General features: G+C 36.9%; 1 protein-coding gene across 3 annotated transcripts in view; it reads right to left on the reverse strand.

Annotated features, from left to right (window-relative positions):
* TMEM131 (transmembrane protein 131) overlaps positions 1–16679 on the reverse strand; it is a 249944-nt gene that overhangs the window by 80588 nt on the left and 152677 nt on the right. For all 3 annotated transcript variants that reach the window (XM_030827215.1, XM_030827214.1, XM_030827213.1), the window contains exons 6-8: positions 7827–7943; positions 5472–5594; positions 780–860 (exon numbers count right to left, since the gene is read on the reverse strand). In XM_030827215.1, the coding sequence (XP_030683075.1) occupies positions 780–860; positions 5472–5594; positions 7827–7943 (321 nt within the window). The remainder of the gene's footprint in view (positions 1–779; positions 861–5471; positions 5595–7826; positions 7944–16679) is intronic.

A 16679-nucleotide genomic window follows, 5' to 3' on the forward strand; every position in this document is an offset into this window, starting at 1 on the left:
CAGAAGACAGAATCAAGAGGCTGTGTGTGTAACAGCAGTTAATAAAGAAACTCTGGTCCTCAAATCTTATTCCTAGTTGTAAAATTTGTGTTCCTCCATTACAGATGAGCAGTGATCTGAGTGAGCTGGGTATGGAACTGAATTGACCACAATTGCCTTCTCCGTCTTGGATTAAAGCATGGTAAACATTTTTAAAACTCTCAAATGGCAAGAACCTTTACAAATAAGGTTCTTTTACATATTCTTTAATCTGGTTAATACTGTTAAATATTCAACAATATTGACGGTGAACATAGATCACCTTCAAGAATTAAAATTTTTCTAAGTCATCGCAGGCACTTAACTAGGTTCTCTCTGCAAATGCCATCTCCTTTACCAATGGTGAATCTGAACATTCAATTACTTACCTTCAAAAACAAAACAAAAACATAATGAATCCTTCCTACATTTTTTTAATCATTTACATTTTTTATGTGTAAAGCACATCATAAATTATCAGACTCAGAGACAACTTTACCCATATAATTCTGAGAAAGAATAGCTGAAGTTACTTTCTTTCCATGTAGTGGGGTAGAACTCCCACCAATTTTATTCACTGCCCTTTCCAAAAATTACTAGTTATATTCTTTCCTCCTCTAATTTTCATATATACTTGACATAAATTAACATTAAGACAATGATTAAAGAGAAGTCATCTATATTTGTTAAGCCTATTTTCTAATTTAAGAATAATCAGTTTCATGGGAGCACACACGAGAGAAAACTGGGTTACAACTCACCCACAGTTTTCTGGTACCTCCTTGTTGACCCGTTGGGAGTTCTAGGTGAAGGTCTCCTCCACTAGAGTACATTTCTACAACCTGGGGAAAAAGAGCACATGATGGCTACGTTCAAAGTCATATTCTCAAAGCAGGTGATTTGCTATTACACAGAAATAATTCTGACATCCTAACTGTTTATCACAAAAAATTTAAAAACATTTAAAGATATAAACATAGGATATGTATAATATCACTAAATTCAGTGCTCTGTATGTGTAAGCAATAGTTGCATTTTTAATTAAAAGAAGGTAACTTTGAAAATTTAACTTAGAAACAATGAAAGTATAATAGTTGTTCCAGAGACTAGATTTTAGAAAGTAACGGGATACTTATTTTTCTTTTTTCCAAAGGGAATCATTTACAAAAATTACCAAGTTTTGGAAACATAAATTTTGTATTTCTTATAGTAACACAAAGTGCTTCTTTATCCATACATTTATAACAAGATCCAGCAGTGGATCAAATAACTACCATAATTGTGAAATGGTGAAGAGTAAAAATATTATTTTGAGATATATACAAAACAACTCTAATGGAATGTGAAAATATGTGGTTTCTACTGGTAGCAAAAATATTTCTGTGGCTTATGCCTAAGCTTATTTTTTTTAAACAGCTTTACTGAGTTATCATTTATGTAAAATAAATAATACATATTTAAAGTATACAACCTGATGAATCCTGATGTATGTGTTCGGGCATAAAACCATCACTGTAATTAAGATATTAAATACATCCATTATCCCCAAAAGCTTCCTCATGTCTTGTGCAATCCATCCTTCTCTGTCCCCTCCTATTTCTAGGCAACTACTGATCTGCTCTCCACCACCTCAGACTAGCTCATATTTTCTGGAGTTTTATCTAAATGGAATAATACAATATATACTCTTGTGTCTGGCTTCTTTTGCTCAGTGCAGTTATTCTGAGGTCTACCACTTTGTTTATGCATTAATAGTTCACTTCTATTTGATGACTATACTGCAGTTTTTCAATCCACACACTGATGGGACATTTGAGTTGTTTCCAATGTCTGGCCATTAGAGAGAAAGCTGCTGTGGATACTGAGTACAAGGCTTGGTGTGGTCATCTGCTTTCCTTTCTTTTGGGTAAATATATATACGCAAAATGGGTTACAAGGCAGCAGAACTTCCTTTAAAGGTAAGCTAACCCTAGCTCTTACAAAGAAAAAAATATACTTAATTCAATTAAATTTGGGGTGAAGTATGAGAATGGGTGGAAAACGTTCACTTGTTTCATCACGAGAAGTCCTCCAGGAGTGAATAAAAAAGGACAAAGCAAGAAAAATGGCAATTCTTAAGCTTAAAGGTTTTTTTTTTTTTTTTTGGAGACGGAGTCTTGCCCTGTCGCCCATGCTGGAGTGCAGTGGTGCGATCTTGGCTCACTGCAACCTCCGCCTCCTTGGTTCAAGCAATTCTCCTGCCTCAGCCTCCCGAGTAGCTGGGATTAGAGGCATGTGCCTCCACGCCCAGCTAATTTTTGTATTTTTCGTAGAGATGGGGTTTCACCATGTTGGTCAGGCTGGCCTTGAACTCCTGACCTCGTCATCCACCCACCTCGGCCTCCCAAAGTGCTGGGATTACAGGCATGAGCCACCGCGCCTGGACCCTTAAAGGGTTTTTTTTTTGTTTTTTGGCGGGGGCCGGGGGGTTGCTGCTGTAAAAGTAATGCATTTACCAAAGACTGATAAGCTATAGATTTTCTTTGTGTATTATCACTTGCCTCCTGATTTATTACAGTGCTCATCTATAGTGCTTATTGTGTTAATAATAATAGCACCTTAAATGATAGGATGACTATAGAACTTTTTCTGGAAAACCAGAAAACATCACACATTATTTCATTAATCTTTCCAGGTATCAAGCAAACAAGCATAACAATGCTTGAAAACAGATTAGACCGGACTCAGTGGCTCATGCCTGTAATCCCGGCACTTTGGGAGGCCAAGGTAGCAGGGATCACTTGAGCCCAGGAGTTGTAGGCCAGCCTAGGCAACACAGTGAGAGTCTGTCTCTATAAAAAAATAAAAAACATTAGCCAGGTGTGGTGGCGTGCACCTGTAGTCCCAACTACTCAGGAGACTGAGGTGAGAGGATTGGTTGAGCCTGGGAGGTCAAGACTGCAGTAAGCCAAGATGGCACCACTGCACTCCAGCCTGGTGTCTGGAAAACCAACCAACCAACCAACCAACCAACCAACCAACCAAAAAAAACCCCGGAAGATTAAAAAGTCACCTACTGATAAGAGAGAAAATGAATAAAGAAATAGAGACAGAAAAAGTCTAAATTACAAAGTCAAACAAATAATTACACTAAAACTAGGAACCTGACACATTCTTTATTTGTAGTCCAGTGCTATTTGTTCTAATTTAGTATAGTTTAGGAAAAAAAGGAAGCCAAACATTATATACAGAATATATTATGTGTAAACAAATTCCCACAGTAAATGTTTCTGTGCCCACATACATGCATGCACAAGAGAAAGGTCTAGAATGATACATGCAAGGTGGTAAAAGTGGTGTCCATGAGGAAGGGCTTGGATTGCAACTGTGCTGTCTACGCAATAGCTATCAGCTACATGTGGTTATTTACATTTAAACTAGTTGAAATAACATTTTGGCCACCCTAGCTGAATTAAAGAGCTCAACAGTCACATGTAGCTAGCGGCTACTGTTTTGGACAAAGCAGGAAAAGAACTATTCCATATCACAGAAAGTTCTGCTGGACAGCTGGACTGGGAAGTAGGAAGTCCAAAGGGACGTTTTTGCTTCATTCATGTTTGAATTGTTAACATTTTTTTCCTGAGGAGAACATACTCATGTGTTTATGTTGTATAATCAACAAACCATATGCATTTTCTCGCTTTACAATATTTTCCTATTATAATATTGACAAGACTAGTGACACAGAATAACACTGGACTACAAGGTTAAGAGTGTCTTCCCAGGTAAACAATCTATATTTGGTTCTAAGAGAGCAACTTTGGTGTTTCATTTGCTCTCTTGTGTAAATCTTGAATTAAAATATTTTAACTGGAAAAAGACTAGATGAATTGAATTCAAAGTGATCACTGTGCTGGGCTTGGTAACTCCAAAGGCTGAAGAGAAAAGGTACAGACTGTAAGGCGACTCCAGCAATTGTAGACTGACCAACATCTGCTGAGTCCTGCAAGCTCCATCCTTGTGGTCTGGCCACCACAATGAGGCAGCACCCTTGGGGCGTTCTGTAACAGCCCTTCTGCGGCACGGTGGGGCAACTCATGCAGCCGAGTCTAATGGAGTAAGAGGTCAGGCACAGTGGCTCATGCCTGTCATCTCAGCACTTTGGGAAGCTAAGGCAGGAGGATTGCTTGAGGCCAGGAGTTCAAGGCTGCAGTGATCCATGACCGTGCCACTGCACTCCAGTTTGAGTGACAGCATGAGACCCTGTCTTTTTTAAAAAAAGGAAAGAAAGCAGCAAGAATTTCTGAAGTTTCTACATAGATTTGTAATAACAGCCAGAACAGGGAAACTACACCATTACCTAAAGTATCAAAAGGATGTAAACAACAGAAGGATGATGAGGACAAGAGGGAATACTTCCCACCTGAAAAGCAGGACATAAGAGCAGGTTCTTCTGTGATGAAGATATCCAGCTACAAAAATTAAAACTGGGGCTATCTTCACCCAGTTGTTGGCAAGTGTTGGGGAGAGATTTCTTTCGTGCTGCTTTCACTTATCATTTCTAAGCATTTCACTATTCAGGCTCTGAACATTTCCCCTGCTTCTTCCTCATTTCCTCTTCCATTGTTTATGAACAGTTATACCAGGGTGGTCTGGGACAACAACCATTTTAGTTGCCAAAGCCCTATACTTACCACAAAATATAGTATTTTTCCTCCACCAGTCATTTTCAAGCTGCTTTAAGTCCTGCAGTGTTGGTCCAAAAGAACTCTGGCACCCTGGACTATTCTAGAAAGCATTCACATCTACTTTTAACACAGACAACACAACTGGAAGCCACAGAGGCTGCACATGTCACACAGCTAAGTCCCTAGGATGTAAGGTAGAGATTTCAGAAAATCTCTGAAGGAATGACACTAGCCACTTCCACTGTGAAAGAGACAAGGAGCTAGTGAGGAGGAATTTCACACTTGAAAACAATTACTGCTAGAAGATTAGGTAAGATAAGCTGAATTTTTAAAATAAAGAACAAGTTTGCTTTTAATCATAATTCTATATTACCCTTTCCCTGAATTTTAACTTCTAGGTTGCCATCACCAAAAATTTATTATTTCCAGAAATAAACTTGAATTGTTTTAAAAAGCATGGATATTGGGCCAGAAAGTGTTTACAGGCAAGAAAAAAAGCAGCCTTGTGTAGCTAAAAACTCTTCTTTAAATGCAGAGCTGCCTAAACTATAACACCAGAGAAGACACAGCCGTTTTAAAAATGATTCAAAAAATTCAAAATCCAGACTACTGTATTCCAAAATTCAGACTGCAGCAAGCTGTACTAAAAGTAATACCCCTCTTCAACACATCTATAAAACCTGATTATTTTAAATAGTCTTGGAAACTGTAACAAACTGAGATTTCATGCTAAGCATTAATTCCCACCAAAATGAAGCTTATTCAAAATCACCATCATAAACTCACCTGTAAAGGCTCACTGTGAGGATTGTGGATGTTTATTATAGGTGAGAAACTGCTATTCACAGGGACTCTGGCCCCAAGGAATGGCCTCAATCGATATGGATTTGGAACTCCAACACCAAATACCTGTTTCAGTGAAGGAAAAAAATGCAATTTTAGTTGCTTTTATTATTAATATTTTTAGTTATAACTGACTGATCTAGGGAAACTGGCAAATCTAATTTATATATAAAAAATTAACAATCCCTTTATTTAAAAAAAAAAACCCCACAAATGTCGTTTCTATAAATGATTTGGCTACATATTTGATTTACTATGTATGTGAATTTAGAATGATTTCTTTAATATATTAGAAATTGAATAATAGTCCTTCAAGAAGGCATGCAATAGACAAAAGAAGAAAATAGGGAGTCAAAAGATTTCCTGACCCCAACCATCAGAAGATGGATCTATGGCCCAGAAAACCTCTCAAATACCAAGCCCAGCCCCAGGTCATTCCCACATGGGATGGCCCTAGGTTGACTAAGCAGGGTAAACCTGTAATTCAAATGATATTATTAATATATTGCTATTTATTAAGGGTCTATGAGGTGCTAGGCACATATACAATAGTGAATAATTCAACAGCAAAAAAACAGATAATGTGCTGGGTCTCATGAAACTTACATCATAGTATTGGAGACAGACTGGATACCAATAAAAAGATTTTTTTTAAAAAATCCCTCTGCTACAGAGTGAGTAACAGACGGTGTTGGGGGAGAGTGGAGGGCATTTAGACAGCTAACGTGTAATCCAGTGAGAGTGGCCTGGAAGATAGCAGTGGTAGTGAGGAGGAGGGAAGTAAACAGATTGGTGATACATTTAGGAGGAAGACTTGGTGAAAGACTAGATGTGAAGAGGTAAAGAAAGAAGACAGCTGGCCATTGGGGTCACCTTGAGAACAACCTGATCATGACCCTCAATAGTCCAGATTGGCTGCCATCACCTAGGTCTGTTGTGGGATGCCATTGTGGGGCAATGACCTTCATTTTTATGATAGTCTTTTCATTTACCCAACAAGTACATGCTAAATGGGTAAGATCTGTCTAGCACTTCAAAATTACTGAGCCAACCATCAACAGCGTACTGAATGCCTACTAAGCAACCGCTAAAGATTTACTCACCATACATAAGCAGAAGACATGGTCCTTACTGAAAGGGAACACTGACTCTGACTGACCCTTACTTTATATGATGTGTCAGAGTTAATGGGTACTAGGGAGGAAATGTTTAAAAAAAAAAAAAAAAAAAAAGGACAGGAACTGTAAAGCAATGTGTCAGAGCTAACACTCAAGTTCCATTGGCAGCACAGCACAGTGGTATAGATTATGGTCTTTATACTTACAAAGACATGAGTCTGAGTCCCCCTCAACAACTTACTAATAGCATGACTTGGGCAAATTATTTAACCTTTTAAAACTTCAAGAATAACTGTATCTATAACATAGGCAGAAGGGCATGTATAGTACACTCCTGGACAAATATGAGCAATTATTGTTAAGAATCTTTGTTTTTCTTCTTTTAGAGACGTGGTCTTGATCTGTCATCCAAGGTGGAGTACAGTGGTGTAATCATAGTTCACTGTGGCCTTGAACTCTTGGGCTCAAGTGATCCTCCCACATCAGCCTCCTGAGTAGCTGAGACTACAAGTGCTCACCACTGTGCCCAGTTAATTTATAAAAATGTTTTTTGTAGAGATGAGGTCTTGCTTTGTTGCCCAGGCTGGTCTCGAACTCCTGGCTTCAAGTGATCCTCCCACCTTGGCCTCTCAAAGTGCTGGGATTACAGGTGTGAGCTACCATACCCAGCCTTAATAATCCTGACATATAAAAATCTTGATTCACAAACAGAATAATGGCTGATATACAAGAAGACTTACTATATGACTCCTATATACATTAACTTTCTTTAATGACCTAAACCAAAATTCTATGTAAAAATAAGTTTATCAAAAAATACCTACTAAAGGAAAGTAGGCATGAATGTTTTAATCTTGACACTATTATCAAGTATGCTTCATAAGTGTGTACAAGTAAAAATTAAACAAAATTTTATACGTATGAAAATATTTTTTCACTATTCTTTTGTCAATCAATCTTAAATTAACACTTTAGCTGTTGCTTTAAAATCACCTGTTCAGTCTGATTTGAATAGAGATATTGAATAGAGATATTCACTGTTAAGTATAAAAATGCTCTAAGTCTAAACTCCTACATTTTCTATTATCCTTTGAGTTCCTGAGTTCTTAAAAGGCTGTCATATGATAAGGCAGAGGTAATGATTATATTGTATAAAATAAGTTTTAATTCTGGTTCTTACCTGGTAAGTAAATACCCCATGATTAGATGTATTAATAAATAAAGTATTTTCTACATTTCCTACTACTCTTGCAAGAAAAACTACATCAAATGATGTATTTCCTCCTGGAAGAATTTTCTGAAACAGAAAATAAATAAAGTTAAATTTGTAACAAGAAAAAAAATTACAGAGCTCAAGTTCCTTAAACAAGTATCTTAGAATAATTTCCATAAACTAGTTTTTCCTTTAAAAGTTTAAGCTTTAAGTTAGCAATGGAAAATAATTAAAAAGATGTCTTCCATATTGAATGTCTACAGTCACATATCTTTGTCAATTACCAGCCACAGCCTTGTACAACAGATGGTCTCCTGGATTCTGTTCATTTAACAATCACTAGGCTGGCATGAAGTACCTAATTACAGGCTGTTCCATGATGAGGCAATCAGATAGCAGTTGCGTTGAGGCTGTGCTTTTCATATACTACTAAGCAGTGACTTGTTTTAGTCCAAAGAATAAGCCCAGGCCTCACCCTTCTGAAATCTGCCTTCCATCCACACAAGGAAAAAAATGTCCCAGCAACTTAAATAGGAAAGAAGGCAGGGGTGAACGTATGTGCAGGAACTCACTCCTGTTACTTTCTGCAGATTGAGAATGTCACTATAGTTAGTAAAATAAAATGTTATTACCACAAAACAATAGGGCTACTCCCATGTTCAAGAGACTGAAATTGTGGTTCTGCCCTGAAACAAAGCCTTAAAATGCATTTTAATATGTAAAGCCATCAACCTCTCTCATTCTGCCTCTATGGCTAGAACTCTTAAAATGCTACCTAAATTATAGCTCAAAATACATGGTAGTAAGACTCTGGCTTCACCTTAGTCTGAAGAAAGCTAGAGAGAGTATGTCTCCTACATTACCACCAACAAAAGAATAATTTGCAAGTTGTGAATTATTGTAATTATTCTTTTGTTGCATTATATTACAGTAATGTAGTGCAAGAAAAGAATAATTACAATAATTCACAACTTTTCTTGAACTCATCACAGAGTGAGATTATCAACTGGCCTGAAATTGTAGAAAAGACAAGCACCTCCAAGGACAGATGGAATGGGAATACTGGCTCACCCATGGCAGAGAAGGGAAGAAGATGAGGCTATCATACAGGAGTGTCAGCTAGAAATGCAGCTAACATGTTTACACATTGCTAGAGGCTGATTGTGTGAACTTGCACGGGAGCACAAAAGCCCTGGAAGCTGTAGACACTGGTGCTATTCACACCTGAGCCAGAAATTAGCAACAGAAAGATATTCCGCAAACCCTCAAAAAGTCTGAAATTAAACAAAATACTTCTAAAATAAGCCATGGGTGAAATGAGTAGTAACAAGAGAAATTATAAAATATTTTGAATTGATTGGAAATGAAAGCACAATATTAAAAACTGTAGGCTGCAGGTAAAGCAATACTTGGAAGAAAATTTATAGCATTACATGCTTATTTTGAACAGAAATGTTTCACATCAATAATCTACATTTCTGTTTTGAGACACTAGAAAAAGAATAAATTAAACCCAGAGTAAGCAAAAGGAAGGAAAATAAAGAGCAAAAATTAATGAAATAGAAAGTAGCAAAAAAAATCAATAAAACCGAAGCTGGTGCCTTAAAAAGTCTGTAAAATGGATAAAACTCTACAGAGAGTGACTGTGATAAAAAGGGAGAAGTCAAAAATATAAGGAACTAAAATGTGGACATCATTGCATACCCTTTACACACAAAAAGAATGATAAAGGAGTATTACAAGCAACTATATGCCCACAAATTTAACAGCTAGGAGAAATGGACACATTCTTTGACAGTCGGCTAGATCTGACACAATCTGCCAAAGCTCACTCAAACTGAAATAGTCGTGCACACAGTTAAAATTTAATTTGTGGTTTAAAATCTTCCCACAAAGAAAAGCCCGAGCTTAAATGATTTCACTCGTGGAAAAGAATTCTCTACCAACCATTTAAGAAAGAAGGAATACCTACATTACATAAACTTTCCAACACATAGGAGAGAACATTCCTAATTCAGCATTACCCTGAATCAGGACCACATAAAGACTTGAAAACTATAAGCCAATATCCTTCATAAACATAGAAACACAACTTTCTACAAAGTACTGGCACACTGAATTGAGGCAATGGATAACACATCATGACCAAGTAGTTTTTATCCTAGAAATGCAATTCTAGTTCAACATTCAAAAATCAAATCAATGTAATTTACTTAACAGACTAAAGAAAAAGCACAAGATCATCTCAATAGCAGCATATAATTTGACAAAATTTAATATCAATTCATGATTTAAAATCTCAGTAAACTAAGTCAATAGAAGAGAACTCCCTCAGTATTATAAAGAACACCTACAAAAACCCTAAAGAAGCTTGTCCATCCTGCAGCCCATGGGCCGCATGCAGCCCAGGATAGCTTAAATTGGGCCCAACACAAATTTGTAAACTTTCTTAAAACATTAAGTTTTTTGGTGCCTTTTTTTTTAAAGCTCATCAGCTAACATTAGTGTATTTTATGTGTGGCCCAAGACAATTCCTCTTCTTCCAATGTGCCCCAGGGAAGCAAAGATTGGACACTCCTGCCCTAGGAGCTACCATAGCATTTAATGGTAAATGATTGAATGCTTTTCCTCCAAAATTTAAAACAAGGCAAGGATGCCCTCTCTTATGACAGCTATCTAACACTGTGTTAGAAGTGCAAAGAGGGCCGGCGCGGTGGCTCACGCCTGTAATCCCAGCACTTTGGGAGGCCGAGGTGGGCAGATCACAAGGTCAACAGACTGAGACCATCCTGGCCAACATGGTGAAACCCCACCTCTACTAAACACACAAAAAATAGCTGGGCGTGGTGGCGCGTGCCTGTAGTCCCAGCTACTCTGGGGGCTGAGGCAGGAGAGTTGCTTGAACCCAGGAGGTGGAGGTTGCAGTGAGCAGACATTGCGCCACTGCACTTTATGGTATGAGATACGGATTGAGGATTGTTTTGATTTGTTTTGTGTATGGATATTCATTGGTTCCTGGACTGTTGGTTGAAAACAACTATTTTTTTTCATTGAAATCCCACTGTATTTTTGTTGAAAGTCAGTTGACCTTGTATGTGTGAGTCTGGTTTTGGACCCTTCACTATGTTCTAATACATATCTAATAGACTCTAATAGTTATCAAAACAGTATAAAGTGCAAAGAAGCACGAAAAAGAAATAAAAGGCACTATACATTAGTACAGAAGAAAAATCTGTTTTTATTCAGATAACATGGTTTTCTACACAGAAAAATCCCTAAAAATATCTATAAAAATGCTCCTAAAAGAGTTTAACAAAGTCATGGGAATCAAGGTCAACATATAATGATCAATTGTATCTCAATATTCTAGCAATGAACAAGTGGAATTCTAATTTTTAAAAACGTACTATTTAGGATAACACACACACAAAGAAATACTGAGGTATAAATCTAATAACAGTTCTGTAAGCTGAAAACTATAAAACACTACTGAAAGTAATCGAAGAAGACAAATTAATGAAAATACTGTGTTCATGGGTTAGAAGACTCAATATTAGATGTTAGTTCTCCTGAAATGGATTTATATATCTAATGCAAGTGGAACCAAATTTTCAGTCTAAGGAGAAGTAACAACTAAATGCAATATGAAATAGGATCCTAAAACAGAAAAAGTAGTACACTGATAGAAAAACTGATGAAATTCATATAAGTTCTTTAGTTAATGGTATCGTACTAATGCTAGTTTCCTGGTTTGAAAATTGTACTATGATTATATAAGATGTTAACATCAGAAGAATTTTAGAGTGAGGAATATATGGAGAGTATTACTTTTCTGTACATCTTTAAAGTTAATTCAAAAGAACATTATAAAAGAACTCAGCAGAATTTTTTTTAAAGAAACTGACATGCTGATTCTAAAATTTAGATGATAAAGAAAGGAAATAAGGAAAGCCAAAACGATTCTGAAAGAGGAAATCAAAATTGGAGGATTCATAGTATCTAATTCTAAGAATTAATATAAAGCCACAGTTATCAAAACAGTATGGGCTGGTGAAAGGACAGGTATTTCAGAGTCTATTAGATATGTATTAGAACATAGTGAAGGGTCCAAAACCAGACTCACACATACAAGGTCAACTGACTTTCAACAAAAATACAGTGGGATTTCAATGAAAAATAATAGTTGTTTTCAACCAACAGTCCAGGAACCAATGAATATCCATACACAAAACAAATCAAAACAATCCTCAATCCGTATCTCATACCATAAACAAACAGTAGCTAAAAATGGACTGTAGATCTAAATGTAAAATCTAAAACTATTATGGTTGTCCCTCAGTATCTGTGGGATTGGCTCCAGGACTTCATGCAGATACCAACATCTGTGGATGCTGAAGTCTCTGCTATAAAACAATGTAGCATTTGCATATAACCTATGCCTATCCTACTGGCTATGCACGTATCTCCTGGGGATACTTTAAATAATCTCTACATTACTTTCAATACTTAATACAATGTAAATGCTATGTAAATAGTTTATACTGTATTATTTGTCTGAACATGTACAGACAAGAACAGTCTTGTTCAGTACAGAAGCACTATTTTTTTTTTTTCTCAAATAGTTTTGACCTGCAGTTGACTGGATCCATGGATGAGAAGCTCATGGATACACAGGGCCAGCTATACTTCTAGGAAAAAAAAAATGGAGAAAATCTTTGTGACTTTGGATTAGGCAAAGATTTCCTAGCTACAGCTCTCAAAGCATGACCCATAAAAGAACAATTTGATAAACTAGACACCATGAAAATTATAAACTTCTGCTCTTTCAAATATTATATAAAAAGAATGAAAAGGTATGACACAAACTGGAAGAAAAGACTTGCAAATCACATATCTCAAGACTTGTATCCTGAACACATAAGGAACTCTCATGAACTCAATGAGAAAACAACTCAACTTAAAAAACAGGCAAAGAACTGAAAAGACACTTCACCAAAGAAAACATATGGATGGCAAATAAAAAGATGCTCAAAATCAATTTTCACTGGTGAATGCAAATTAAAATAAAAATGGCCTAACACCGTACACCTAGCTGAATGACTCGCATCACAAAAAACCCAAACCTCACAATACCGAGTGCTAATAAGGATGTGGAGCAACCAAAACTCTCGTATGTTTCCCATGGGAATACAAACTGGAACAGTTGTTATAAAAAACTGTTAAAATCTGTATGTAAATACTTACAGTGAGTTTATTTATAATAACTCCAAACTGGAAACACCCCAAAAGTCTTCAACTAGTGAATGAATAAACACACAGTGACACTGCCAGTCAATGAAATACTATTCCATAATAATAAAGTGGTTCAAAGAACTGATACAGCCTACTACACCAACCAATATGAAATGCATTATGCTAAAAGAAAGAAGACAGACTAAAAATGCTATATGCTACATGGTTCCATTAATACAGTCTTCTGGAATAGGCTACACTCAGTGGTTTGAGTTGACCAAGTTGTTGATTATATGACCAAGTTGTTGATTATATGACCTTATGGGTTTGTCAAAACTCAGAACTATACACTAAAAGGGTGAATTACTGCAAGTATACTATAATTTAAAAACAAATACATATAAAATATATATTATTATATATAATATATATTAAAATATATATTAAATATATCAGTGTGTGTATGTATATATATGTGGCTGTCTGTATATATCTTTTTTTTTTTTTTTTTTTTTTTTACTGTTTTGGGTGAATCCACAAGGGTTGTGGACTCACTCAAGCATATTTTAGCCTGGACCTTTTTTTATAAGGGTCTCAGTGTTCATGTTCCCTTGGGGCAAGAACAAATAATCAAATGTTTAGGTTTAACTCTTGGTGGGCAAGATTAAAGCCAAATTAACTTTAAAACAATAAAATCTTGAAACGAAGTGGATAATATCACTGAGTTCAGGCAGTCCACCCACACTTTTTATTGTTGTGAATTTAATTCCACAGAATCATATGACTGGTCACCCTTTTATCACCTTCCTAACTCCCTCTGACAATATAAGGATTCACAGAACTGACACTGAGAGACATAGAGAGTAACTCTCCGGCAGTATGAAAAACAACAAAACAAAACAAAACAAAACAAAAAACGACAATATCATTTTCCCATCTAAGATGCCAGTGCTTGTAATAGATGTTTTATACCATACCAAGAATAAAAAAAAGAAGGAAAAGAGAATGTTCAAAAATGCAGACCTAACAGATCTTCAAATAAAACAAGGAGTGAGGATGACAAGTACAAACCCGACCCACAGAAAAGGGCAGTGAAGAAAACTTATGTGACTCATTCTGGGCACCACAGGAAGGGAGAAAAACTAACTTATTCTTAGAATTTGCGCTATATATCAGTACTCATAGAGGTGTGTGGTCTGAATACATACCAGTGGTCTAAAAAAAACCTCAAGCAGAAAATTTAATGTTTCCTTGGTAGTGTTGAGACCACCAGTGCCATTCTCTCTGGAGAAACACACCCTTAATCCAGGCTGACCGTGACTGTAAGGTGCCCTTGACTGTAACATGGGTCTCAATTTCTGATATAAAAAATGTGAAAAAAAACATTTACCTATGTAACGAACCTGCACATCCTGCACATGTATCCCTGAACTTAAAATAAAAGTTGAAAGAAAAAAAACAGTAGCAAAATTAGTACGATAAAGGCTGTGTATCCACCTAAAAAAAATATCTAAAATGTTCTCTAAAAAAATGTGAAAGTTTTAGAATTACGGTATTCCTACCCAAGAACAGTTCTAGTGTCAATGAAGAGATTCATAAGGCCTATGTTTATTACTGAAAATGTATCCAGAGGAAAACTGGTTTCCTTTAAAGTTTTTATGGGAACTTGGTTTAAAAATGTCTATATTCAAACAATACCCTTTTAAGGCCTATCTAAACTCCAAAGAGTAAGAAAAATCACCATGGAATGTTTAATTTTTAGTGCAGTTTTCTGCCACTATCGGAACTGGACATCTAGTATGTAGATGATGGATAGAAGATCTGAGTTTCTAGTAATACCACTAAGAAACCGTAATTTTCCCAAGTCAGCACTGTACCATAGCTCAGTCCCTGGGCTTTTTCCTTCCTTGGTGATCTCATCCAGATCCATGGCTTCAGATCTACCCTAGTGACTCCTAAATTTCTATTTCTAGTCTAGTCCTCATATACCAAAGTCAAATACTAACTGCCTACTTGCCACCTCCTCTTGGATATCTAGGAGATACCTGAAATCTAACATGTCCAAATTGAACTACTGATTGTACCTCCGAAACCTGTTCTACCCTCTGCCTTCTTCAATTCAGCTGACTGCAACTCTGTCCTTCTAGTTGCGCAGGACAAAACTCTAGAGTCAATTTTGACTCTTCTCTTTCTCTCAAATCCCACATCAGGAAATCCTGTTGGGTGTATCTTCAAAACATACAGGCATATCTCATTTTATTGTGCTTTGCTTTACTGCACTTTGCAGGTACTGCAGTTTGTTTGACAAATTAAAGATTTGTAGCAACCACGCATCAAGCAAGTCTATCAGTGCCATTTTTCCAACACCATGTACTCACTTTGTATCTCTGTGTCACATTTTGGCAATCTGACAGTATTTCCAAATTTTTCAGTATTATATCTGCATGGTGATCTGTGATCTTTGATGTTGCTACTGAAATTGTTTTAGGGCACCACAAACTATGCTCATATAAGATGGCAAGCTTAAATTGAAAAATGTTATGTGTGTTCTCATTGCTCCACCAACCGCTGTTCTCCTAACTCCCTTCCTCTCCTCAAGCTTCCCTATTCTTAAGATACAATAATATAACAATTAGGCCAATTAGTAGCCCTACAATGGCCTGTAAGTGTTCGAGTAAAAGGAAGAGTTGCACATCTCTCACTTTAAACCAAAATCTGGAAATAAGGTTAGCAAGGAAGACATGCTGAAAGCCAAGAGAGGCTCAAAGCTAGGCCTTTAATGCCAAACAGCCAAGCTGTGAATGCAAAGAAAAAGTTGTTGAAGGAAGTTAAAAATGCTGTTCCAGTGAACACACATGTGGTAAAGAAGGAAAACAGCCTTATTGCTGATAGGGACAAAGCTTTAGTGGTCTCGATGGAAGAGCTGAGCAGTCACGGCATTCTCTCTTTTTTTTTTTTTTTTTTTTTGAGATGGAGTTTTGCTTGATGCCCAGGCTGGTGTGCAATGGTGTGGTCTTGGCTCACTGCAATCTCTGCCTTCCAGGTTCAAGCGATTCTTGTGCCTCAGCCTCCTGAGTAACTGAGATTATAGGTGGACACCATCACACCCAATTTTTGTATTTTTAGTAGAGACGGGGTTTCACCATGTTGGCCAGGTTGGTTTCGAACTCCTGACCTCAGGTGATCCACCTGCCTCAGCCTCCCAAAGTGCTGGGACTACAGGCGTGAGCCACCACGCCTGGCCTTGCCACAGCATTCTCTTAGGCCAAAGTCTAATCCAGAGCAAGGCCCTGACTCTCTTTAATTCTGTGAAGGCTGAGAGAGAGGAGGAAGCTGCAGAATAGCTGAAAGCTAAAAGAGATCGATTCATGAGGTTTAAGAAAAGAAGCCAGCTCCATCACATAAAAGTGCAAGGTGAAGCATTAAATGCTGATGTACAAGTTGCAGCAAGTTATCCAGAAGATCTAGCTAAGATCATTGATGAACATGGCCACACTAAACAACAAATTTTCCATGTAGATCAAGCAGACTTCTGTTGGAAGATGCCATCTAAAGAGGAGAAGTCAGTGCCTGGCTTCAAAGCTTCAA

The sequence above is a fragment of the Nomascus leucogenys genome, chromosome 14, assembly GCF_006542625.1.
Source record: "Nomascus leucogenys isolate Asia chromosome 14, Asia_NLE_v1, whole genome shotgun sequence".
Lineage (NCBI taxonomy): Eukaryota > Metazoa > Chordata > Mammalia > Primates > Hylobatidae > Nomascus > Nomascus leucogenys.